General features: G+C 46.0%; 1 protein-coding gene across 3 annotated transcripts in view; it reads right to left on the bottom strand.

The window, feature by feature from the left end:
- Positions 1–26965, bottom strand: part of KANK4 (KN motif and ankyrin repeat domains 4) — a 1485983-nt gene that overhangs the window by 169295 nt on the left and 1289723 nt on the right. For all 3 annotated transcript variants that reach the window (XM_069642033.1, XM_069642032.1, XM_069642034.1), the window contains one exon: positions 23977–24064. In XM_069642033.1, coding sequence (XP_069498134.1) covers positions 23977–24064 — 88 coding nt within the window. The remainder of the gene's footprint in view (positions 1–23976; positions 24065–26965) is intronic.

The raw sequence follows: 26965 nt of genomic DNA, 5'->3' as shown, positions 1-26965 counted from the left end.
GAAATGTGAAAAGCTTATGTTAAGCTATAACACATTAATAAATAAATACATTTCGTTTAATCAATGTGGCCAAGAATTCAGCATTCTTAGGCATGTGACACTCGAGGAACAAACACTGGTATTCAACAAAAAAAGTGTTATTGATGCAAAGAAGTTATTGATGTATTTCTTCAAACCTTATATAAACTCTTTGCAATTTTGCAAATGATTTCCCATTAGTACTGAAGAATCAAATAGCTCCCAATAGTCTCACTCTACTAAACACGCCCCTTTTGTTTTCCCCAAATAGAGCAGGGAATGGGAAACGTCGTATTCCACTCAGGGGGTCATTTGTTAAAATTGTTCTTGAAAAGTTGCTTCATCTTCTTCCAAACACTGAAGGGCTAATTTACCTTGTAAGGTCTGCATTGTCCCACTGCCACCTTCCCTCTCCTCGCGGCCCAGGAAGAAATGCCAACGCTTCCCTCTTAACCATCCCTTCTCCTTTTGTGGAGTGCAAGTGTTTATGGGCAGAAAATATTCCCTTAGCCTTTCCTCTCCTCCCAAACGACCCACTTCTCGTGAGGTAGGAGGCCTCCTCACCCGTGGAACCATGATGGCTGGCAGGGCCGGTGTTAGTGCCGGCAGTGTCCCAGGCAGCAAAACAAAATTTGGCACGCCACTCTCCCTCCCGTGCCCCAGGTAACACAGGAGGGGGGTCACATTTTTCAATAGGCGCGGATGCAAAAGCATGAGCGCCCTATTCTTATTAAATGCGCCCCGCTCCGATGCGGGACACATTTAATTTCAATAGGGCATCTGCCGCGCCTTCTCCCACCACAGCAGATCGGGGGAGATCTTGAAAGCCTGCCCCAAGCTGGCATTGAGGGGGTCTAATGGCGCCCGGGCTGGTCGCCCAGGCGGCCCTGCCCTTAGGCCAGCCGTGATGGCTGGAACCAATACAACAGCCAATCAAATTCCCGTCTTTTCAAAAATTCTTACAATGCTGGTTTAACATTTTTGGCAAAACAATGAAAAATGTTGAGAGGCAATGGATGTTTAATAGGATCTCCTGCAACTGGCAGGGTATCCCCACAAAGCTTTGGATACTGCCAGCTCTTGATGTGTTTTTACCCTGGAAACACACCTCTAGTATAGCCTCGTGTTTAATTGCATGAACGAGCAGTGGATTCGCAAAACTGTTTATTTACTAGAGTTTTATAACACACTACGGGCTGAATAGAATGTGGCCACCTCATTGTACTCTACAATGCTGTCTTGTTTTCCATATCAAACCGACTGTTGTCCATATCTACACAATGGGCAACTGAAATCATTGAACAGTGACATCACTAACGGCTGCCACAAGAGCAAAGATAGCGGGCAATGCTGCCACTGTGGCAGCCATTGCTGTGTCCTCTGTCAGCGCCTACCCATCGTTTCTGCGAGATAATTGCAGTGGAAGGCAGGTCAGGAGCTAAGGCAATCTGAGAAGCTGCTGCGCGTGGCACTGCTCCTCCCAACTCTCCATGTGCTTGTAATGGTGAGCTAAAACCGAGGCGCCACAGGGTGGCCATGCACCAGATATTCTGATGCGCATTGAGCCTGCACGAGGGTGGTGTGGGAGTATCTGAAGAAAATGGATTCATCCTACAGTATGTACATTTAACCATCTGTGATGAAATGACGACTAGTCTGCGGGAGTACAATGATTACTAGCCCTCACACTACTACAAACCAACAGTGACTGCCCAATCGTAAAGGTGAAACAGGCACAGTCAAGAAATATACCTCTTTATTTGTTTATTTATTCGTAATACACAAGGCTTGGCAGAATAAACTGCATCTGGGCACACGTTATTTGCCAAACGAGAACCTATGCATTAGGAGACCAATTACAGACAAGAGATTGTTGAAGAGATGAATTTTAAGAGTTTTACGAAACAGGAGAAAAATACAATTACTCGCAAATTAATAGAGAGATTTCCAAAGGTGGGGTCCAAGACACAAACAGCTGCCAGACTGTCACCCCAATAGTCTGAGCAGGATGGTGGAACGACCAACAGGTATCGATGAGTGGAGCGAAGAGTATGCCTAGTCTGATATCTTGAATCCTCTCAGATAGATATTGTGGTGTCTCTCCATGCAGATATTTGAAAACCAGGTACAAGATTTTAAGAAGGTGATCCAAATAAAATGTATAGTTCCTCATCAGGATTGTGCCCATATTGTGCTTCAGAGCTAACTTCTACTATGTGTCTAGGGTCAATGCTTCTCAGTGTCAATTTGCAACGCAGTCCCCTTTGATGATCAATCATGTGATTGATCACAACGAAACTGAAGTTTATCATGTTGCTTTCCTGTTTTTATTGAAAATGCGTTGCCGTGGAGTAGGCTTGGTCACAGTTGGTGGTGGCTCGGATATGTTGTAAAAAATTCACTTTCAATGTACAGGTAGTATATGCCAAGATAACATTTGATATACTAGGATGTCAGAAGATACATTACAAATATGGTTTTTCAGGTTATGCAGTCCTTTATAGTCCCATCATGTCAGAGGGTGCTTGTAAGTTGCACAATTCCTCACATAGTGGCAGACTTTGCACCTGGTATATTTGTAGAAACTTGCCTGAGTAACCATGTGCTTTCCTGGTTACATTTCATCTTCTGAAACAAGCTTGGGACCAACATTTTTCTTAATGATAGTGATTTGTGGTAATTGATAGAAATGGTTGTGTCAGGCTCTGCTGCAGAACCCCTCTCTGTCTTGATGAGTTTCTATTGGCTCTAAAGTATTATCTTGACATGTGGGGACTTGTTATTAAAAGTTGTCAACGTCCTCAATTGTTTTTCGTTGGCTGTATCATCTACATTTTGAACTTTGTTTATTATGGTTCTTCTTTCTTCAATGTTCTAGCTTCTGAGATAGGTGAATCAATAATATATTGAGAGGACCCTCTTTGTTGGAGCCTCAATGCTGTGATTTGAGATTGCTTGAGGTAATTTTTTTCAGTTAAGGCATGTTGTGGCATCTGGCTCAATTCCTCATAGCGTTGATCCACTTGAAGTTGTGTGAATGGCTGTGATCTGCCCATACCAATGAGTTTGAGCTTGGGGGTTTCGTATAGAGATCTATTCGCAATTTCCCATTTTTAGTTTTAGCTAGGAGGAGGCACTGAAAGCACTGCCTATAAGCCAAAACATAAAGACTGGGGAAGTGAAGATAACAGAGAGCTAGGATGTGAATCGGGACACACAGCATATGTGTGGTGTTTGACTTTTTACCCAATCATTGACCACCTATGACCATGCAAGCCCCTACGGCATTTATCCTGCTCCCTGGACCCTCCCTACCCAAATCACTTCTCCTTGGGATCTCTTTGAGCTAGCTCTGTGCTTTGAAGGGGATACCAATGTTATTTCTAGGATCTCTTATGAAAGTAATGGCTTTGTTGCATCTGTAATTCAGCTCCCGGTGTAATAAAAATGTCTTTATCAAGTGTGCCTTCCATCACTTGATTTATGCTATGAAATGTTTGTATGCTTTTGAACTGTAGTAGGAAGTATGCAGTAAGGGCAAAAGAACCCTCTTTTTTGGTGGGGGCCTGACTCCGGAGGGTTTAGGCAAATATATTGAAAAAAGGAACATGGAGTCAGAGGCTACCCTTGTCAGTGACGCTAAGGTGGTTTGTCTTAAAAAGTGCAGTGGAGCTTTGGATATCGAATATCAGTATGCTCTTCCAGAAAAAGAGGAGACAGTTAAGTTCTGAAATGTATTAGTTCACATCCGATAAAAGAGTATTTAAAATAATGACATATGCCGTCCTGGGCACAAAGAGATATTGTATATAGATCACAATACTTTGTACATATTTCAGTGGGTTAGTACAATTCAAGTGACTGTGATTTTATGTATTGCTAATAATAAGGCAGTACACAAGCATGGTCAACACACAAACAGTTGAGGTGTTTCTGGTGCGGTGGATGGGTGGAGAAGACCAGCGGTTGGAGTGGTCGTGACCTGCTGGTGATGGCACCACACTGTTGTCAGGACTGAGGGAAATTGGAGCACAAAGGTGCCGTAAGGAGAATGACATCATGCGCACCATTCAGACAACAACGCAAGCCACTGATACAGCTCACTGAGAGGACTCCCACAGTCACTAGACGTAGCCATTAAACACTGGCTCCCGCCACTTCTTCGACTTGAACTCAAGATCGATCCTGCAAGCAACCACAGAGATCACCTATCCACTTTGCGGACTACAATCAACACGCCAGGTACTCAACCGCTGGCACCTTCAACAACAAACAGTCATGACGCTTGAACTACCTTAGGCGCACGTCATTCTCCTTACGGCACCTTTGTGCTCCAATTGAGTGGTCCAGTTTCGGAGCGTTCTCTAATGTTGCAGCAATGGGATTTCTCTCTTCTGTGTTGTCTGAATGGTGCGCATGACGTCATTCTCCTTACGGCACCTTTGTGCTCCAATTTCCCTCAGTCCTGATGACAGTGCGGTGCCATCACCAGCAGGTCACGAGCACTCCAACCGCTGGTCTTCTCCACCCATCCACCGCACCAGAAACACCTCAACTGTTTGTGTGTCGACCATGCTTGTGTACTGCCTTATTATTAGCAATACGTAAAATCACAGTCACTTGAATTGTACTAACCCACTGAAATATGTACAAAGTATTGTGATCTATATACAATACCTCTTTGTGCCCAGGACAGCATATGTCATTATTTTAAATACTCTTTTATCGGATGTGAACTAATACATTTCAGAATTTAACTGTCTCCACTTTTTCTGGAAGAGCATACTGATATTCGATATCCAAAGCTCCACTGCACTTTTTAAGACAAACCACCTTAGCGTCGCTGACAAGGGTAGCCTCTGACTCCATGTTCCTTTTTTCGATGCTTTTGAACTGTGCCAAATCACCACTGTAGTAGTTTCAAAGTGCCAAATCCCTGTCTGAGGTATAAACGGGGTAACCAGACCATAGTCTGTTAGGACGAATAGAGTGAGCAAGGGTGAAGTAAGAGAGAGGGAAAGCAGAAAAGGAGTTTGCAGATGCAGGGTTGGAGTTACACAGGTCTAAATGCTTCTACTTGTATCTATGCATGTTGGTTCATCACATATGAACTATCTTCTGGAGGGAGGCAACACAGAAGAGTATGTATTGCGAAAGTATATGCACTGGGATTGCAAAGTCTGTCACAGGATAACCATGGGCACATTAAAAGAGCAAAAACAGGCAGTGTGAGCTTCCTGGCCATGGCTGCTAAGCTGTCTCAGAAGGATAGCTCAGCGGCAACGTGCTCACCTTGGAAGCAAGACGGCACAGAGCAAAACAGGTTCGATCCCCGGGTCCGTGCTTAGAAATCTCTGGGTATTAAGCGCGTTATAAATAACCCATCATATCATATCATATCATATCATATCATATCATGGAAGTCCCTACCACCGGCACCGAGAGCTGAACAATCGTATTGGGCTTTCCGTAACCTCCAGAAAACTGTCCCCGGTTCCCCCTCCACCAAATGGCCAGCACAAGTACTTCAGTATGCAAGCTTGTAATATAACAGCGCCTTGATGCCTATGGTTCGCTTAATAAATGTAAATAAAATAAAGCATTTTTTGAGTATTATAAGATAGAGTTAAGTAGGGATGGGAGCCGGAGGGTCTTGAGAGCATGCTCCGACAATCGTAATAGATACGTATGATTGAAATACCTTCAGTGCCTTTTGATGGCTCCACAGTTAAAATCCTGAATAATAATTCTGAGGCTGCCAAGCCAAGTTAGAAGGTGACCTAATCCAAGAGTAAGTTATGCAATAGGCGAGTGTTTTGGGGAACACAAAGCAATAGAGTGGGATGGAAAGAATTGATGAAGTAAATATGTTATGTCTGGCCCCAGATGTAAAGTAAATGCTGTTTGTGTTCTGTACAGCACTTCACGTCAAAGTAAGACCACCTCATAGCACTGAAGAGCTGGGAGAGAATCTTTCAGTCTGCAATCCAACAATGTAAGTACCAATGCGCCCAAAGGGCAGCACTAACAGGGCCCTCTACCCCGAAAGGCCACTTCTACAGTAGAGATAAGTGGGTGACCCTTATGACCCTAGTGACACTTCCAGATTAGGATGGCTTTCAGTATGCAGGTTCCTTGCTGAGGATGGAGCTCTGAGGCTGCTGGCCAAGAAGTCATTGCAGTATGTGCCTCCTTGCAATATGTGTGTCCTTGTATCTGTTACTAGCATTGTTAAAAGCAAGCATCGCCAAAGCCAATAGTTTTCGCACTTGTGTAGGCATTAGCCAGGCATTTGCAAGGCACTGCCATAATATGCCCAGATAATAATACCATTTGCTAGCTGTTGCCCTCTTGTGGCCAGGTAGCCCATTATTACAGTCCCTTGAAATGGCTATACCATGCCTACTCAAAAGCTAAAACTGTTGGCTTGCAAGTGATTGTCGATAGTGACATATAGATGCAGAATGAATTGCTGTGCTGCTCATTGAATTTCAGGTTCAGAATATGTTGGTTCAGATGAGCCACAGCGCCTTTGCATTGTTTACCATCTGGTAAGGACATATTAATGGGGCCATCTGTGCACCTCAGCTTTAGCATAATCTTACTTCCATATATGGGAGTCAGCGTCTTTCCAAACCACTTCCCTTTCCCACCAGTTCAGTTCCATGTCCCTGCAGCAATGTCGCCATGTAAAAATAAAATCCGGAAAATGCCTGTTTTTTGCAGAGACATTATTATATGGAACATGCGGGGACACCCACACAACCCCCAAAACCTTTTTTTTTTAAAAAAGGGCAGCGGGGGACACACTCCCAATCCCCGCTCCACCTGTCCCTATACATATGCTCCCCTATATAATGTTGCTACAAACTTTTCCCCGCGATATTATATAGAACAACCATCTATATAGGGACATTATTACCTGATGCCATGTTCATGATGAGGTTTGCAAAGAGGAAAAACATGGTACCCATTGCCATGCCTCTATGCAGTCTGAATTGTCACCCTCAAACGTAGGTAAGTGGTGTTTAAGGCTGAATGCAAGCATTTCAATAATCACGTTTAAGCGTTCAAGGCCAGTAAGTGATCTTGTCTGGAGGAAACGTTGACAGGATTTAACGCCAATGTAATGCTCTATGGATTTGCAGAATGTGGCAGGGATGAAGTCCTCGTCTCAGGAAATGTTTTTATCCAATTGTATGATAGTAATGTAGTCAAAAATGGAACCAAGGTCTTATCGATGTATTTGGATGTGTTTCTCAAAAAGATGTTCTTTTGTGGCAAAGGTTTGCGTCATGTTACTTCTGTGCTGGGTGGTGAGTATGCAGAGTATTAGAGATTCTTTTTTAGCAGGGTTAGTCAGGGTTAGGCTTGGTTTTTTTGCGTTGGATTAACGCTCTGGCTTAGTTTAATTTCCATTGGGTTTGGGAGGGAGAATTTTTCTTTGAGTGGTCCAGTTTTGGAGCGTTCTCTAATGTTGCAGCAGTGGGATTTCTCTCTTCTGTGTTTTTCTTCAGCTTGGTGCATTAAAGAGCCATGTTTTTAACAGCTTTTTAGGTGGCCTTCTGTTGTCCATATTTCCTTTGGGAGCGAGTTCTAGAGTTTCACCGCTATGCAGGAGAGTGCCGATCCCTGAATGCTTGTTTTGCGTATTGTTTGGGTTCAAGGTGAATGTCGTTGCTGGATCTTAGTGTTCGGGTTGGTTTGTAGATGGAGATTTGTTCCTATATGAATTCTGCTCCTTCATCTTGTATTTTTGGAGTTGGATCTTGCTGTAGTTCTTTTTTTTATAGCATTTGTCATACTTGAAATATTTTAATTTCTTTTAGTGTTTCCCACATTCATAATGACCAAGTTTCCAACCTTGTCAAAATGTTTGATCTTAATGGGCCTCATCACGAGTTGGGCGGTATCCCGGCAGTATTACCACCAGGATACCGCCCGTGCTAATATCGTTACCGCCACCCAGTCCAGCAGCATTTGCGCCGGATCAAGGGTTGGGCGGTAGTGGGTATTCCCCATTCCCCACTGGGTCCATTGGATCCAATGGGGCATTTTTGGCACAATTAGTGCGCGCGCTAATGGCGCCATGCTAATTGCACCCGGAAATTGGCTTTTTTCTGCCTCATTTACCCCCAGCTTGGAACTGGGGGTAAATGCTGCCAGACTTCATTTTTGGGTGGACCCTTAAATGCAGCAGTAATAGCGTTACCGCTGCATTTAAGGGCTACCGCCTAACTCGTGATGAGGCCCAAGATCAGACAGCCCAATGTTTTCATGGTGTTCCTGGTTTTGTTCTATTGTTAGGTCTCAGTGTTTTAGATCTTGGATCAAAAGATCATGAAAGACCCCAATGCTACCATGTGGTGGCAGGTGCTGGGTTGAAGTTAGATTTGTCTTTAAGGTTGCTCTTCTTGGGCCTAGAAAAGTCAATTCCAAATTTGCAGCGATCTCAGCACTGTCTTCATTAAGAGTTTCAGTAGGATTTGCAAGCAATTCTAGATCTTGTAATGAAGACATATCAATTATATATAATTAGTGTGACAAATCCTTGGATGTAGTCCTTTCTCCCCTAGGGGGGGCCCCTTCAAATGAGGCTAGGGAGGTGAGGCCGCTACCTGATAGTTCCCCTGGTGGTGGTACTCAGTGGGTGGATTTCACCGCCCCTGTGGGACTGGGGACGACTGTACGGGAAGAACAAAGTTTGCCCAAAGAATATCCCCACCTCCATCATCCTCCTACCCTCTACTGGTTCCCATAGTCCCACACACTTCCATGTATCTCAGTAGGATAGATACTCTGACCTCCCTAAAATGTACTAGGACGAGGAAGAGTAGGGACTACCCATGTGAGTCATATACAGAAAATGGGACGAAGTAGAGCACAAGTTGTGGATGAGAATGTCAATACTGAAATGAGGAAGAGGCGTGGAGCAATGCAGAGTGCCCAGCGGAACCAACATGCATGGCCGAGACAACTTGGAACAAGTAAGTCCAACTCGATAATGAAAAGGGAATGACGACTTCACGGGTTGTCAGACCATTCCTGGAGTACTGGAAACTCAGAACGAGCTGGAGGAACAGAGACATTCGGAATGCAGGGACCGAGACACTTGGCCAACAGCAGAGGAGTCCCTGACGGATCCACTGTGGTTCAACCAAAGAAGGAGGTAGAGACCAGGACAGCCAGCCAACTGGGATAATCGGCGCATGTGGAGAGCTGGAAACGCAAATCCCAAGAGCAGGGGAATGCTGCAAGGCTTTCGTAGCCCCTGGGGAGACTGTGAGAAACCCGAACGGGGAGCAGAATCCACTAGATAACCAGAGGCTTCCGGTAAGAACCGTGGAGCGGTCTAGGCATGCTAGAATGGTTGGCGGGAACCCCGAAGTGTGGAAAAGTCACAAAGAAAGGGTCTGGGAACCACACCTAATCACAAATTGGCTCCAAAGTCATCTTCATAGTCACAGTACCTGGCAGGACAGTGAGCCAGGTCTACAGCATCAAGAGAAGATAAACTCACAGGTCTGGGATCTGCACCCTTTTATGAAGAGTAACCTAAGCCATCTTCATAGTCACTGTACCTGCCAGGATAGTGAACTAGGTCTGCAGCATCAAGAGAAGAGAGGCTGACAGGTCTTGAACCTGCACCCTTTTATGAAGAGTACCCTAAGTCATCTTCACAGTCACAGTAACTGCAAGGTAGTGAACCAGGTGGGCTGTGAGACAAAAGCCAACGGAAGGGAGTAATTCTGTAATTCTCTTGGCATTGTGAAAAGCCTAAAGAAAAGCCAGGGGAAGGGAGTCATTCCCCCTGGTGTTTGTGAACATTGTGAAAAGCCTAAGAAATGCCAAGGGAATGGAGTCATTCCCCCCTGGTGTTTGTGAACATTGCGAGAAGCCCGAGAAAGGCCTGGGGAAGGGAGTCAATCCCCCTGGTGTTTTTGAACATTGTGAGAAGCCTGAGAAAGTCCAGGGGAAGGGAGTCATTCCCCCTGATATTGTGAACATTGTGAGAAGCCTGGGAAAGACCAAGGGAGTCATTCTCTTGGCACTAAGGTTTTGAGTTGGAACTTAGCTTTATTTGTGAACTTAGACATTTTTTAAATTGGAACTTTGTTGCCCTCGAAAGGTACTGCAACCTGAGAAAGGGAGTCATTGCCTCAGGTAATAGTCTCTTCAGACTACTGACATGGCGGTCCACTCTACAGAAGAAGGGAGCCATTCTTCTGCATTAAAAAAACTCACCAACCGTTTAGCTTAGTTAGAGGTGTAAGGGAAGGAAAAAAGGTTTTGACACAGGATGCTGGAGTTTTTGTTACAGACATTCTGACATATCCTTGTATTAAGTTGAGGCAGGGAATCCCCTTTTAGTAATAGGGCCAGGCAGGGTTTTTCCTTTATTTTTCACACAAATAGAAGTCTTTAGCAAAAATCATGCCACCTGTGTGCCAGTGTCCTCCTTCCAAACCCTTACAGTACCTTTTGCGTCCCATTATTGTTAGGATACGAAAAAAAATTGTCATCAATTTTATTTTATACACAAGTTGATCAAAGTCTTAAGAGTGTTTAAGTGTATATATATTCTTTGGTGGGACAGAGGTAAGGCTTTTCTTGAATATATTGATTTCATCTTCCGACATGCATCTATTGGACAGATTAGTTTTTGTGTGATCTCAGTTATTGCTTCTTGTTGTGCACCTTCTGGTTCTCATAGGACATCTGTCATCAGGGAGGGGTTTGTTCCAGCTTCTGCTCATCATTTCTTCCCCTGTATGCCTCCCTTGATCCTGCCCATATGTTACTGCCTCGTGGGCTTTCTCTGTCTCATCCTCTTGATGCGTGCCTGCCATCTTGATTTAGAAGATTAATTTCATCTAAAAGGATTCAACCCAATTATGGCTTTGCCTTCGATTTTTGATGTCTCTGTTGTTGAAGTTGATGTGCCATATGAGGAGTCTTCCATCTCAGAAGTGGAAGGAAGGGTGGCTGGAAATTTCTATGCACCTGATCAAATCTGCGGACAAAGGTTTATACTCCACCAGTCTTACAGTGTGCTTGGTCTCGTAAGAACGCCATCTGTTTTTTCATTTTGGTGTAATTCCTACAGATAAAAAGATCTGTTTGGATCTCTTTCTTAAGTTCTTTATTTTCATTTGAGTATTTCTCTGCCTTATTCTTGCTTTGTAATTCAAAAATGGCTTGCTGTAATTTTCCCTTTCTTGCTTGCCATATTTAACGCACATATACAGATATTTAAATGAGCGCTCATTGGTAGTTGCACCCTATATTATGTATTGTATTTATTTAATTGCATGAAAATGTTTTGACAAAAAACTGTAGAGTACATATGCGGACAGGGCATTGCTCGGAGAGAGTAACTTACAGCGTTGAGGGTTGATGTATGACTGCTTGGTTAAAGGATGGCGTTACATAGATGAGGGACACATCAGACACAACGTTGTGCACATGAGTGAGAGTTAGCAAGGGCGTGCATACAATGCATAGAGTAACATTTTCATACAGTAGAACAAGATGCATTTGAGCAAATAAGAGAGCGTGGTATGGAGAGGTGAGGACTCGGGCAGAGTGGCTGTATCCTCAAGGGAGAGGGGCCGCTTTTTTAGGTTCATCTGGAAGCCTGCCACTATATGGATGGAATTGATGGAACAGTATTCCAGCGGTGTGGAGCAAGCCGAGAAAAGGCACGGAAGTGTGAAGCATCCCCAAGGGGTGGATGGTGAGGGACAGAGATTTTGAGGATAGCTGCAGAGTGTAGTGTACAGGAGAGAAGTGTTGGGAGTTGGAGGCAGTCAGGTAATGGAGTGCCAATCCATGATAGGTTTTGTAGCCAAGCAGGAGGTGTTTAAAGAGGAAGTGGCTGTGCATGGATTTGGAGCAGTGACTGGAGGTAGGAGCAGATCAAGGAAGAAGGAAGAGAAGGCGGATGACACAGTTGATGATCATATCCATAGGGGGGAAGGAGTAGAAGAGAGGCCCACAAGCAGGCTGGAGGCATAGTCAAGGAGGCTGAGGATCAGGGTAGAAATAAGAGTCGTAGTAGAGACGAAGGTTAAATAGGGAAATTCAACAGATGTTAACAGGTTAAGCCTAGCAGCCGTACTGGTGTAGATGATAAAGTGCTGGAGTTTCTGGTCGCTGTTCAATAGAACTACAGGTTGCAAGCCATGAGGGACACATTGAGGGTGTCGAATGGAAAGAAATGAGGTGAGAGGAGGCGAGGAGAGGACAGAGAGGACGGGCGATACTGGACTTCATTTTAGTTCAGCATGGTAGAGTGGAGTCCCATCCTGTGACTTGATTTTGTAGAAGAGATCTGGGGGGGGGGGTGGAGAATGAGAAAATGGTCTGGGTGGCATTGGCCAAGGGATGGTAAGGGAAGCCAATTAGTAATATGGGTTTTCTGAGTGTGGAGGTGTATCAAGAGGAGGGGTTAGGGACAGATTGTTTAGCGACCTAAATGGGAAAGATGGTTGTCCACTGATGTCACTGCATTCGATGATATGGAGAATGAGTGAACAGACAGGTACGAGGCAATCCAGCTGATAGTCATTCCTTGGAAGCAAAGGACAGCAAGAGTAGCAAGACGAGTAGAGAGACAAGATGAGTGGTGAACAGTGTCAAAGGCTGCAGAGGGGTCCAGAAGGATTAGGACGACTAACAGGTTGAAGTGGTGGGCAGTAGTAAGGAATTTAGAGACATGGATGAGAGTGCGTTCCAGATAGTGCTGTGAAAGCCAGACTGGAGAAGGTTGTTCTGGTCACGAGCTTCCAGATACAAGGTGATTTGGTACAAGAGCATACATGCTAGAGTATCTTGGAATAGTGCTGGAGAAGAGAGATATAGCCCTACTCAGCAGGGTTGCTGGGATTTGCCAGTGGTTCTTAAGCAGAGGTGAAAAAGGGACTAGTTTGTAACACTTAGGGATGATCGATGTCGAAGGACACATTGTGGCTTAGTAAGCACCCCGACCTCGGCCTCCCCAGTGCACACACTCTCCTCACCTGAGCTGCTGGAAGTGTCAAGGTCTTGCAGGTGACGTCTCACTAGGTAATCCTTCTGTTTTTTAGGAAGATGGTGCTTGTCACGGAGGGAAGCCACAGTGACCGCTGTAAAAACAACTGTCCCGCGACTCCCTTCCGGAACCAAGCCAGAAATCAGGGAAAAACCCCCAAGGGGATAAAACCCTGCAGTAGAGCAGTGACGCTCTTCAATCCAGATGTCGGTGTGGACCGTTGGCAATGTTCGAATCTGAGGCAGAGTATGGTGTCTTTTGTGAAGGGATGGTCCAGATGCCAGGAGTGTAGAAGTACGGGAAGCTGCGACCAGAGTGACCAAAATGAGGCAGAAAGGAAGGCTAGACCTGAAATTGGGACCGCTGGAAGAGGAAGAGTCTCAGGGAAGCAGAGCAGCCAGGTAAGGAGAGGAAAGGAGAGAAAGAAAACAAGCGGCAGGAGCCGCGGAGGAGAGAGAGAGAGACCGGCAGAGCACGGCTCTGCATAGCGGGGAGAAGAAAGGTGCCGACTGCGAGGATGCGGAGAGAACAGGAGGGAAGCAGAGGCACCGAACAGCAAAGGTAGGTTTCTGTAAGAAAGCCGAAGCCAGAGGACAGAAACAACACAGCGTGTTAACCCGGAAGCAGGAAAACATCCAGAGGAGGGTTGCAACGCAGCGTCGTGCCGGAAGGCGGGGCCTTAAATACGACCGGCCGCGCTGCACTGCATCGCTGGAGACGTGGAAACAAAGAGGGGACTAAACTCTACCTCAGCTTCTCCAGCTCCAACACGGTAGCAACCACCAATTTTGGCTACGGCCGGCCTGGCAGATGACAGTATGCCCCTCCCTAAATCGCACCCACCCCGGCTTCCCCGGGTGGAGGCGATGGTACTTGGCAAGCAAGCGAGGGGCATGCACCTGTGAAGCTGGCTCCCAGGAGTCCTCCGACTCAGGGTACCCCTTCCATGACAAGAGATATTCCAAACATCCCCGGTTATACCGAGAATCCCGGATGGTAGAGACTTCGTACTCCTCCTGAGAGGAGGCAGGAGCCGGAGACTGCCGGAAGGGAGTCCGGGGATGTGGATCAGGGAAGTAAGGTTTGAGAAGAGAGGAATGAAAAACAGGGTGAATGCGTCTAAGAGACGGGGAGAGTCTTAAGCGATAGGCCACAGGATTAACCCTAGAGAGAATAGAAAAAGGACCCAGGAAACGAGGTGAAAGTTTGGAGGGTCTCGCCCACCTGGGAAGAAACCTGGTCGACAACCACACCTTGTCCCCTGGTTTCCAGGATGGGCACGCTCTGCAGTGTTTGTCAGCACTAGCCTTATTCTGTCGTCTGCTGTCTTCCAGGCTACGCAAAGCGGTGGTCTGAGCCTCTTTAATATTCCTCAAAACCTCTTCTGCTGTCGGAGAATTCAAGAACTTAGGCACATCTGAAAGTAGAAATCTGGGATGGACCCCGTAGGTACAAAAAAATGGAGAGAGACTTGTGGCAGAGTGCTTGGAGTTGTTGTAAGAAAACTCTGCAGTAGGGAGTAGGGAGACCCAGTTGTCCTGATGACTGGAAAGGAAGCATCGCAGATACTACTCAAGTGTTGCATTGAGTCGCTCCGTCTGGCCGTTGGATTGCGGATGGAAACCTGAAGAAAGAGCCCTTTCCATCCCCAATCGGGTACACAGGGCCGACCAAAACTTTGAGACATACTGACTCCCTCGGTCCGAGATTATTTTGTCAGGTAACCCGTGTAATTTGAAAATGTCTCGGGCAAACACCTCTGCCATCTTGGTTGCTGTGGGGAGACCCGCTAAGGGAGAAAAATGAGCCAGTTTAGAAAAGGCGTCCACTGTTACCATGATACAGGTACAAGCTTCGGATTTGGGAAGATCCACGATAAAATCAGTGGAAATTAGTCCCCACGGGCGAGTCGGCAATTCCACTTGGGTAAGGAGTCCGAGGGGTTTGCCCGAGGCGTACTTGGTCCTGGCACAAATGGGACATGTCTTAACATAATTCAGCACCTCCCTTCTGATATTGGGCCAGAGGAATGACCTTGATATTAGTTCAAGAGTACCGTCGCCACTTCTGTGCCCTCCCATGCGGGAGTCATGACACCAACTCAACACCTTGTTGCGTAATGGACCTTCGGGGATGTACCACTTCCCTTTATAGAACCCCCAGCCGTCCTTCATTTGAAAAGGGGAATCGGAACGGAAGGAGAGATGGGGTATCTTCTGCATGACAGTGGCCTTAACCTCCTGGAGAAAAGAGCCCACCGTGGCCAGTATTTGATTCCTGTGGAACATGGGCTCGACCTTGATTGCCGCTCTTTCGGTGTGGGAATCCTTGCGAGACAAGGCATCAGCCAGACGATTGAGTGACCCAGGAATATAGGTGATTCGAAAGTCATATTGCGAGAACAGGTATGCCCATCTTGCCTGTCTAGAGTTTGAACATTCCATCTCCTGTAAGGCCTTCAGGTTTTTGTGATCGGTACAAATGAGGAATGGGTGTCTTGCCCCCATAAGGAGATGCCGCCATTCATCACAAGCTGTCTTCATGGCAAGTAACTCTTTTTCGAGAACGGAGTATTTGAGTTGGCTGGGTGAGAGCGTTTTAGACAGGTAGGCCACCGGGTGTTCAACTCCTTGAATAGTCTGAAGAAGCACGGCCCCAATGGCTATGGCGGATGCGTCCGTCTCTAGAATGAATGGTAGTGTTTGATCCGGATGTTGTAGCATTGGGGCCGAGCAAAAAAGGCTTTTGAGACTGCAGAAACTCTGCTCCGCGGAGGCGGACCAAGAAAAAGGGTAGGCTTCTTTTTTAAGCAATCTGGTGATGGGAAACACGACCTCCGAAACGTTTGTGATGAACCTCCGATAGTAATTAGCAAGACCTAAGAACCACTGTAGCTCCCGGATGGAAGTGGGGGCTGGCCAATCCAGTATGGCATTCACCTTGTCTTGGTCCATGGCAATCCCTCTCTCAGACAGGACATAACCCAGGTATTGCACAGAAGGTTCCGCAAATCTGCATTTCTCTGCTTTAACAAGTAGATGATTCTTCTGAAGGCGTTCTAGTACCAGTCTGACCTGCTCAATCTGTTCGGTCATGTTAGGGGAGAACACCAGAATGTCATCCAGATAGATGACCGCCGATATCAAGAGCATGTCGGAAAACATTCTGTCCATAAACCTCTGGAATGCCACTGGGGCATTCACCAGTCCAAACGGCATAACTCGGTACTTGAACAATCCTAGAGGGGTCCGGAATGCGGTTTTCCACTCATCTCCTTCTGCGATTCGCAGCAGATGGTAAGCGTTCCGGAGATCCAGTTTGGTAAATACTTTGGCTCCCTGTACTGCCTCAATGATGTCTGTGATGAGGGGCATGGGATACCTATCATGAACAGTAACCTTGTTTAGACCCCGATAGTCTATGCATGGCCTAAGATCGGTAGAGTCTCTCTTCTTGATAAAGAATAGTGGTGCTCCAGCCGGTGATTTTGAGGGTTGAATCAGACCGTTCTCCAAATTGGTGTCTAAGTATTTCCGAAGAACCTGTCTCTCCGTCTGTGTGAGAGAGAACATCCGTCCGAATGGCACCAAAGCGTTGGCTTCCAGGTCTATGGTACAGTCTTCTGGCCGGTGAGGTGGCAACTTGGCATGAATGTATTCCTGAAACACCTCTGAGAATCCTGAACAGAAGTTGGGTAAAGCATGAACTCCTGTGTGATGGCTGGAAGAGATCTTAACCGGTTGTAGGTCTCCCCGACTTTCCAGTGAGAAACATTGGTTGCGACAATAGGAGGAATCAAAACTTAGCTGGTTCTCAGTCCAATTTATTCGGGGATTATGCCGGCGGAGCCAAGTGATACCCAAAATGATAGGGAAGTGGGCAGCCCTAATGATGTTGAAGCATAAGACTTCCTTGTGATGATCTATCGTTAAGGCTAATTCCTCTGTGGTTTGGGTAATGGGGCCAGAGGATAAAGGGGACCCATCCACACCTTCAACCTTCTGACCCTCCTTCCGCTGTATCCGGCGTAGACCCACTCGGTCTGCCCACAGGGTGTCGACGAAGTTGCCCGCCGCACCGCAATCCAGTAGAGCTAGGGCCTTAATTTGTCGGTCGTCGAGGTCAAGAAGTACCGGAATCACCATAAGTCTGGAGTCGTCCTGCAACCCGGGTGAAGAAACCGAGAGGGAGACATAGGGACGAGGAGAAACATTTGGAGACCCTCGGTCGTCTGTCCCTATTGACGCTGAGGGGGACAGTTTCCCGACCTCTTGCTTGGCAGCTCTGTGCAGTCTTTAAGAAGGTGTTGGCCTGAGCCACAGTAGGCACACAGACCTTTCTCCCGTCTGCGATGTCTTTCAGCCGAGGTCAGTGGTGATCGGGTGGTGCCGATCTGCATTGGTTCATCCGTCGACGAGACTGTGGAACGCCCAGGGGAAGAGTGTGTAAGGGGTTCTGGAAGATAACCAAGGCCCTTTTGTTTGCGACGTTCAGCCCTCCTTTCTTGGAGGCGATATTCTATGTGGAGGGCCGCAGCAAGCAGATCCGCGAATGTAGGTGAACGTGGAGACCTCGCAAGATCATCCTTAATTTCTTCCTTCAAACCCCTTCTGAAGATGGCGTATTGTGCGGATTCGGCCCATCCTGCTCCAGCCGCCAACGTTTTGAAGGTTGAGATGTAAGACATCCAGGGAGCCCTGTTTGACATCCAGCAATTCTTCACAAGCGGTAAATGATAATTCCGGGCGTTCAAAAGTCTGCTTTAGCAGATCCTGAAAAGCCGAGAAATTCTGTAGAATGGCGTTACCACTGGTCACTAGCGGAGTAGCCCAGGATAATGCGTTTCCTGTCATATTCGAAATCAGAAAGCCCACTCGGGCTTGATCAGAGGAAAAAGTGCGAGGGCGGAAGGTGAAATACACCATACAAGCTTCTAGAAACTCTGTCACCTTCTTGGGAGAGCCGTCAAACTTTCCGGAGGATAGCGCCATGGGTGGCAATTCAGGGGGAGCAGGTTCTCTAGCGGAGACCATCTGTTTTAACAGAGCGTTCTCGGTCTTTACCCCTTGTAGCTCCTGAGACATTGCTTGGAAAGATTTCCATAGCTCTTGGACTTGATCTTCTGCCGACATTGTGATTCTTTTTGGCGTTGCAATCTGTGGCTTAGTAAGCACCCCGACCTCAGCCTCCCCAGTGCACACACTCTCCTCACCTGAGCTGCTGGAAGTGTCAAGGTCTTGCAGGTGACGTCTCACTAGGTAATCCTTCTGTTTTTTAGGAAGATGGTGCTTGTCACGGAGGGAAGCCACAGTGACCGCTGTAAAAACAACTGTCCTGCGACTCCCTTCCGGAACCAAGCCAGAAATCAGGGAAAAACCCCCAAGGGGAAAAAAACCTGCAGTAGAGCAGTGACGCTCTTCAATCCAGATGTCGGTGTGGACCGTTGGCAATGTTCGAATCCGAGGCAGAGTATGGTGTCTTTCGTGAAGGGATGGTCCAGATGCCAGGAGTGTAGAAGTACGGGAAGCTGCGACCAGAGTGACCAAAATGAGGCAGAAAGGAAGGCTAGACCTGGAATTGGGACCGCTGGAAGAGGAAGAGTCTCAGGGAAGCAGAGCGGCCAGGTAAGGAGAGGAAAGGAGAGAAAGAAAACAAGCGGCAGGAGCCGCGGAGGAGAGAGAGAGAGACCGGCAGAGCACGGCTCCGCGTAGCGGGGAGAAGAAAGGTGCCGACTGCGAGGATGCGGAGAGCACAGGAGGGAAGCTGAGGCACCGAACAGCAAAGGTAGGTTTCTGTAAGAAAGCCGAAGCCAGAGGACAGAAACAACACAGCGTGTTAACCCGGAAGCAGGAAAACATCCAGAGGAGGGTTGCAACGCAGCGTCGTGCCGGAAGGCGGGGCCTTAAATACGACCGGCCGCGCTGCACTGCATCGCTGGAGATGCGGAAACAAAGAAGGGACTAAACTCTACCTCGGCGTCTCCAGCTCCAACGCGTTAGCAACCGCCAATGTTGGCTACGGCCGGCCTGGTGGATGACACACATTAAAGAGTGGAGAGAAGAAAGTAGTGGCTAGGGGAACAATCGCTTGTACAATTTGGGGTTACAAAGGGATTGATGGGGTGCAGGAGGGTTTGGCTGACAGGAGGATCGGAAGCAGTGCAATCTGAGAGGTAGTTGATAACTCTTAGAAGATAGACGAGCAGGGTGGTGAGGGTGGTGTGGATGTTGTAAATCGTGGAAATTTTAGAGGAGAAAAAACAAGCAAAGTCATTCACTGACAGAGAGGTGGATATGGCAAATAGCCAAGGTGGGGTGAGCATCGCCAGGAGGGTTTTGCCATGTTTTTCATGGTGGGAGAGGAGGAGCTAATGAGAGAGGTATAGAAGGTGGATTTGGCTGGATCAAGTTCAGAAAAGATTAAGAGGAGGGCTCCAGCCCTTGCTTGTGAACAGAGATAAGAGAAAGGCTGGAAAGGAAGGAGTAAGGCAGAAGCTGATGTGGCTTAGTCAAACAGGAGAGGTTGAAGTCATCTTAAAATATGACCAGCAGAGATTAGGGATTTCCATAAGGAGATCAAAGCCATGTAAGAAGAGGGTAGTATTGTGGGAAGAATAGCAGGAAGGAGTTAAACCCTGATGTGCTTTAAAGAAGATGGAGAGAATTCATGGGGGAGAATCCATGGGCGGAAGGGGGAGAGGGAATATTGTTCTTGCTCAATTGACCTACCCTATTACCTCACTTGCGGTGGTAAGGAGAATGCAAGATGGTATCAGAATTAGTGTGTAGGGCTGCTTGTTTAGTTGTGTGATAGGGTATCATCCACATTTCCGTCACTGCCATCACAATTAGTTGTCGAAAGTGATATGCGAGAAGGGAGGTTTTGTTGCAGAGTGATTCATGTTATCATAGAGGTATCCTGTTCTTTAAATTATGGTTTTGTTAATATAAGTATACCACATGGAATTCTATAACATCACTATGATTCTGCAGGGAGGTTTCTTCCAATCATTTACTGAGCTCTTTCATCTGCAGCTTTTCAAGCTGCCTCATCATTTATAATAATGTTTGATCAGGCTCTAAGCGTCAATCTCTACGAGAACGCCTCCCAGTGCACATTAGTGTATCATCAAAAATAATTGAGGCGTCTGCCCTGCGGGCAGTATTCGTTGTTCTCATACATCTTTATTGGTGTTGGAGGTGTGAACTTGCGTTTCTCTGTCAGTGATAGGAGTCCCCTGGTGACAGCGTCTAATTTCCAAAGGAAAGCTTAAGTCCTGGCAGCGAAAGGTATAATAGCAAAACAGAAAGGTGATGGCTGGAAGGTTTTGAATTAATCATAACCACGGGCAAAGCTCTGGGCAACCCTCCAGACCATCATTTTTCAGCCTGCCAACCCATTACAGGGGAAAAACCATATGCAAATCAGGCCTGGTCCTACCCCAAAAGGGGCAGTCCAGCCCGAACTGCTAGGTCACATCCCTTCTGCATGAGACCACAAGCATCCCCAGACATGTTTCAGCCTTGTTGGGCGTCATCAGTGAGGAGTAGCTTGGGTCTCTAGGCCCGGCAGACTCGGGACCCACATCTGGGCATACCCGTCCCACTCGGGGTGACTTTAGCAAAACACAAAGATGATGGATGGAAGGTTTTGAATTAATCATAACCACGGGCAACGCTCTGGGCAACCCTTCAGACCATCATTTTTCAGCCTGCCAAACCATTACAGAAGGGGAAAAACCATATGCAAATCAGGCTTGGACCTACCCCAAAAGGGGCAGTCCAGCCCGAACTGCTAGGTCACATCCCTTCTGCACGAGCCCTTCTGCGCCATAGGGAACCAAGCTGCACCTCACTGAGGAGGCCCAACAAGGCCGAAACATGTCTGGGGTTGCTTGTGTTTCCGTGCAGAGGGGACCTGGCCTAGCAGTTCGGGCTAGGCTGCTACCATTGGTGGCAGTATCAGACTGATTTGCATATGGCTGGACCCCTTTTGCAATGGTGCAGACGGGCTAAAAAACAGTGGTGTGGAAGGTTGCCCAGAACAACGCCAGTGGTACAGATTCATTCAAAACCTTCCACCCATCACTTTTGTGGTCAGCAAAAGGAATAATAAATGTTTGGAATGGATCAATTCCAGGAATTACATTCTAAAGAAAAGGCTGAGATGAAAACCACAAATCTGTACTATCCTGGAGGCAACTGTGTCTCCCTTCAAGGCACTGAAGAAGTCTGTTTTCATTTTGATGGTAATGATACCTAATTACTCGAGGTAGACCCATTCACCCAGCTATCTGCCTCCTTCCCTCCATGATCAATGGCAGATTTGCTCCCGATTTCCTGGTTTTGGACTGTGTCTGCTTAAGCCTGCCAGGAGCTCTGAGAGAGCCCAGTGATCTGCTGAGATCTGGCTCTGCGCACTGACTCTGCTGGTCCAGTGAACGATCGTTCTCCCTGCCTGGATGTGCTAAGAGTATTGGCACTCCTTGTAAGACACAAGATTGTGGAACAAACCAAGCAATCTGTGACAAATAATAGACACTTACTTTCTGAGAATGCGTTGCCATATGTCTGTGTGTACAGGACGAGGAGAAGAACCTCATTTGGTGGTCTACTTGGAACAGGGATAGTGAGAAATGTTGTTCATCCAACACCTTCAATGTGAGAATTTCAGCTTCTTACTGAAAGCCAGAGCTAACTTGTGTAGAACTGTGACCTTTCCAGATCCTTACCCGGCCCACCCCGATTCTTTAGAGAAACAAGGTTCACTGCGCCTCTGTAGTAGACTCTCAAGGGTTCCCATCTTTTCTTGTCTTCATGAAACCTACTCTATTATTTTCTTTTGACCTGTTTTTGAAAGAAAGTGTGTTTGAGTTTCTTAAATTCTAATGTTGATTCACTCTGATGCTATTTAATTTGTAAATCTTTGTCTGTTTTTTGGGCATTTGTTTGCAATTTTCCTTTCCTTGTTTTTCATCAAAGTTCCAAGCAGAAATTATAGTATACTTTTTATGGACTTAGTTTGGACCTTAAATTCTACTTTCTTTTAACTATAACTTTTTGGGTGATTATCTCTCCCTTAAGGCCCGAGAGTATCACTCAGAGTAAGCTTTAAGCTCAGTCCATGCAGGCTGAACCGAGGGTAAATGCAAGGTGGTTATGTTACAGCTCTCTGAGATCCGTTGGCCGGCTGTTGTGAATGCCACAAAATCCTCGGCCATTTATCTGCCTGAGAATGCCCAATGAGGTCTTGAAAGCCATTTCCTCAGGCCTCCGTGAGGGTTTACTGCCGTTACTGGTCAAGCCCACATAAATCATAAATGAACGCTATTAGCAACCTGGCATGTTGCGTTGGATGCTAAGAGTGTCCTTTGCTAATGTATAAAAAACGTTTCATTTGGTGAAAGGGAGCGTGTGACAAGCCACCCATTCACCAAGAAGGATGCCCTGGCCTAAGATGGCCCCTTGAACGAGTGGGGCTTGGCAGTAAACACCTTTCTGCTGCCCTTGGTGTCCTAGAGGAGGAAGGAAGCAGCATGACAGCAATCAGAGAGGCTAAACACCTGTGGTGGGAGGTGTAAGAGAGAGGGTTTCAAGGTAGGGCGAGGGACAATGAGGGTATCTGGACATGCAAATATCAATGAACCATGTACTGTGGAGGGGGGTCAAGCCAGTATTGCCCTCTGAACGTGGGTTTATAGTGGCAGTTCCAGTCTGGTGTTGGAGGGAGCTGATTGGCTGGCTCCCCCGATCCAAGTGCTATTATTATTATTATTATTATTATTATTATTATTATTATTATTATTATTATTATTATTATATTTATTGAACGCGAACCTAGCTTTGGAAAGCAGCAGAGCACTTTACAAGGCATAGGGGGAAGTACACAATGAGGGAAGCAGATTGCAAAGGATCAATACAAGGGAGCTGGGATCTAACAACTGGGAAAATGGAGGGCATGGAGTTTGGCAGCAAGGGATCTACAAGCAACCATGGCAGAAAGGGGGAGCAGATCGCCCGGTCTCATGATAGGTGGAAGGGCAGAGGGCGTGGTCCTTGTAAATATGTAAACTATTTGTAATGTAAAAAATGAATGTGCAGTTCAGAATTGTCTCCATCACATCCTGGTTTGAGAGATCTGTTTTTAAATGAATCCCTCACATTGTTCTTTGCAGCAGTTTATGTTTGAGATGCCCCTGCTGTAATAACAGCTCTCTATAAAGTGCTCTAATGCAAGGTCTACAACCTAGCATGAACCAGAAAAGAGTTCTGTAATAACATGCATAAGCACCCTGGAAAGCGGCGGTGGCCAATCAGGATGCTCAGAATGCGGGCTGAATTGTATGGTACAAGGCTGCGTTCCAAGCGGCTTTGGTGCTGCTAGACAATGTTGCTAACCCTTCCCCTCTCCTTCTTCCCTTTCACACTCCTCCTTCCTTTCCCCCCTTTCACCCTCATCTCTTAGTAGCTGAGTAATTTAGTGGTGTGGTTATTTTAAAAAAACTATCTTGGGGTGCGGCGGAGCGACGCTTCCTAGTTCCAGAGGTCCATTTCCTAGTTGATGATGTCACAGTCATCACCACAGAAAATGGACCCTGGGTGCTAGGGAGCATTGCTCTACTGCACCACAAAGCATGTTTTCATTTTTTAGAACACTAAACACCATTAGCATCCATGTAGTATATACATGTAGTATATACATGGATGCTAATGGCTATATAACCCTCAGGGGCGGGCTGATCGCTGCCGGTAACGGCACGTTGTCAGCGTTAAGGGATCCTCACTTTGCTCAGGCCTTTAACTTGCGCAGCAGTATGTTATCGGCTGGGTCGGCCTGCGCCCTCGATATGTATGGCCCCATTGCATGCTGATGACTATAGAACATTAAAGGGAACTTTACTCAATGGATAAAGAAAACATTATTACCGTTTCTTTATCAGTTGTTGAACCCATTTCTGATAGGCGATTGCTCAACAGCTGGCATTCATGAAGAAAATCCTCTTTCAGGTTCGATCTGGAAATATAAAAATATAGTATTAGTGATTCATAGAGGAGCTATGTTAGAAGTTGTCCTCATCCAAATTCTGATTTTGTCATCCCAGTTGTTCATCGTTTACACTTGCACCTCCTTATACTGTCCTCGCATTTCCTGCCCACCTAATGTGCAATCACTTTCTCCTAGACACACCAAAGTGTTTTTCTATAGTGGAAACAGGGGGGTCCTTCCTGCTCTGCATTTTCCCCTATCACAAACCTGCAACTGACCAACTCTCCTCGCCTCTCTACTTGGTCAATTTTCTTATCGAACATATTTTTATGCTCATTGTCGTCAAGCATTCAGGTGCTGAAGATTATCAGTGACAAAGAGGTATTTTAATGTATTTAATTGATTTTTTAGAAGGCGCTTAATGCCTGAGTTCGGTTTCTAAGAGCAGATCCAGGATTTGAACCTCTGTTGCTCTGTGTGGTCTTGCTTCTAAGACTAGCACGTTGCCCCTGTGCTATCCTCCGTTCAGGTAAAGCGTTCTAGAATAGTCAGGCATTGCTGGCAGATCTTAAGCATCCAGGAAGAGTGTATTTCTTGGAGTGAACACCCTTTTATAGCATTAATCAACCATCTCCTTCAACCACCCTTCTTCACATAAAGTCTCAAAGCCTTTCTTTACATTCAACCAATCTGCTTTGCACAAAACATTCCCCTCTACTCTACCACTATGTTAGCAGATACACCATTGACATCAGATATTGTATCACGCTGATACTCTAGAAGCTGTTTTGAGGCACTCTGGAGATCTTGGAAGGGACATGAATAAGAATGCTATGGTGCGTATGACACAAGCAACAAATAGGTTCCCAGCATTCTTCTGAAGTTCATATGGGTGGGTACAAGGCGGAGATGCAATGGAAGCGAGCGCCAGAGGGACAAGCTTTGGTGATGGAAAGTTCTACCGCCAAAGCACACATACATCTGACGGCAAGAAGGCAGCATGTTTTGAGAAGGCAACCTTGAGATGGCTCTAACCTTAACTCAACCATGCTTAACCTGAAAAGTGTTCCAGTTCATTACACCACTCTGCAGAGTAATCTTTTCTCAATCTTTTCTGCACCTTTTGACATGTTGGATCCCTCTTTTCTTTGTTCTTTGAATTGTTACCTAGTTATTTCTGGCTCTGTTCTTTTTTAGTTTTCTTTATTGTTTCTTGCCACTCCTATTCTGTGTAATGAGCTGGCAAGTCTTTTAGTACATATTCTTGTTCTCTATGACATTTCTCAAGGCTGCGTTTTGGGTCCTTCACTATTTTCTCTCTGTACCATCCCACTTGCATACATTGTTCTTGCCTTCGGCCTTAATTATCACTTTTATGGTGCCATTTCACAAATCATTCTTTTTCCCCCATTCACCAATCACTGTCACTCAACTATTTCTGTCTGTCTCTCTGCTGCTAAGTGCTGGCTGAAATAACTTGTCCTTCAACTTAACTCATACAAAACAGAAAAGCACTTCTTCCCTGAACTAACCTTCCACAGCACACCCCTAAACCTATTTATTTTTTTCTTGACCATCTTTGAATTTCTTTTCCAGCTCATAATATTGGTGTTATCGTTCAGTCTTCATTCTCGTTTACTGACCAGATCTCTTCTCTTGGTTGTCTTGTCTATCCCTAACAACACTCCAGAATTCATCAAATGGATCATGCTCTAACTTTTTCTGCCTCTTAGACTCGTGTTCTCACTCTGATCTTCTCTCGGCTTAATTACTGCTGCTCTCTTCTCTACCTCTTGGCCAATGCGCCATTTGGAGTTTGCCAATTTGCTAGATACGCAGAAGAACAAGTGAGAAGCTTAGAATGCAGATGCCTACTGTGGTTTGGACCTGGATTTTGCAATTTCTCTAAATAGAAGAAAGCATGCTCCAACATGTCTTTAACTCTATTTTTGCTTCTTCCCATTCCTATACCTCTGAGGCATTAGCTTCTCTCCACTGCCTCTCCTTTGCGGCTCGTCTCCACTATCACTTATTGTGTGTTGTCTTGAAATGTCACCACATCCTTCTCTCTTGCTTCTATGATCTTCCTGGCTTAGCCTCTTCGTTCTTCATCTCTTTTCCTACTGACCTTTTCCAGCCCTCCTTCTGCTCAATACTATTCCGATTCATTTCCCCTGCTCTGCCCTTATATGTGGAATGCTCTCCCCTTATTTTTACACTTTGTCTCTACCTCTGGTTCTCTCAGAGAATCCTTTAAAGCTCAAATTCTTCTCTCGCACCATCACTAATAATGTAACACTATCTTGTTCGCTCATGTTCCTTTGTTCCCTTTTCTTTTGTCAGGGTGTACTTACCTTTGGTGCTCTATACATCTATATACATAAAACAATATAAACTTGGGCCTAAAGCCTGACTTTTCATTGACTAGAACCAAATTTGCCTCTTTGACCTCTTATTGCAAGATGGATGCTGATGCATACAGTGGTTACTCTGTATTGATCACCTACACACCCTGAACCTTCTTCTTGGTGCCAGTGCCTTAGACATATAAGATTGCCATGATCATACAAACACAACAATACACACCTTCACATGTTCATTTCAAGAGGAGTTTCATTCTTTAGAATTCATGAACAGAACAGAGGGGTTGTGTTTGCCATATTGCGATGCAGGAAGGCCAAAATATGCTATTTAGAGTCCACAAAAATTCTGACAAATGTGCATTTTCCCTTTAGAACTCATGATTGTGAAGATCACATTATACACATATGTGGTTCAGTGTCACATTTCTGAGAATAGGTTTCAAGCAAAACATGGTTGTTAATAAAAATTAGTGCACCCTCTGGCGGTGTGGTGTGCTCCCATTGGCCAAGCTGCAAGCTATATGAACCCGTATAGCTCACACATTGCGCCAAGCATCATAGTGAG

The sequence above is a fragment of the Ambystoma mexicanum genome, chromosome 1q (assembly GCF_040938575.1).
Source record: "Ambystoma mexicanum isolate Mex_15411 chromosome 1q, UKY_AmexF1_1, whole genome shotgun sequence".
Taxonomy (NCBI): domain Eukaryota; kingdom Metazoa; phylum Chordata; class Amphibia; order Caudata; family Ambystomatidae; genus Ambystoma; species Ambystoma mexicanum.
This window is presented reverse-complemented; position numbering and strand designations above follow the sequence as displayed.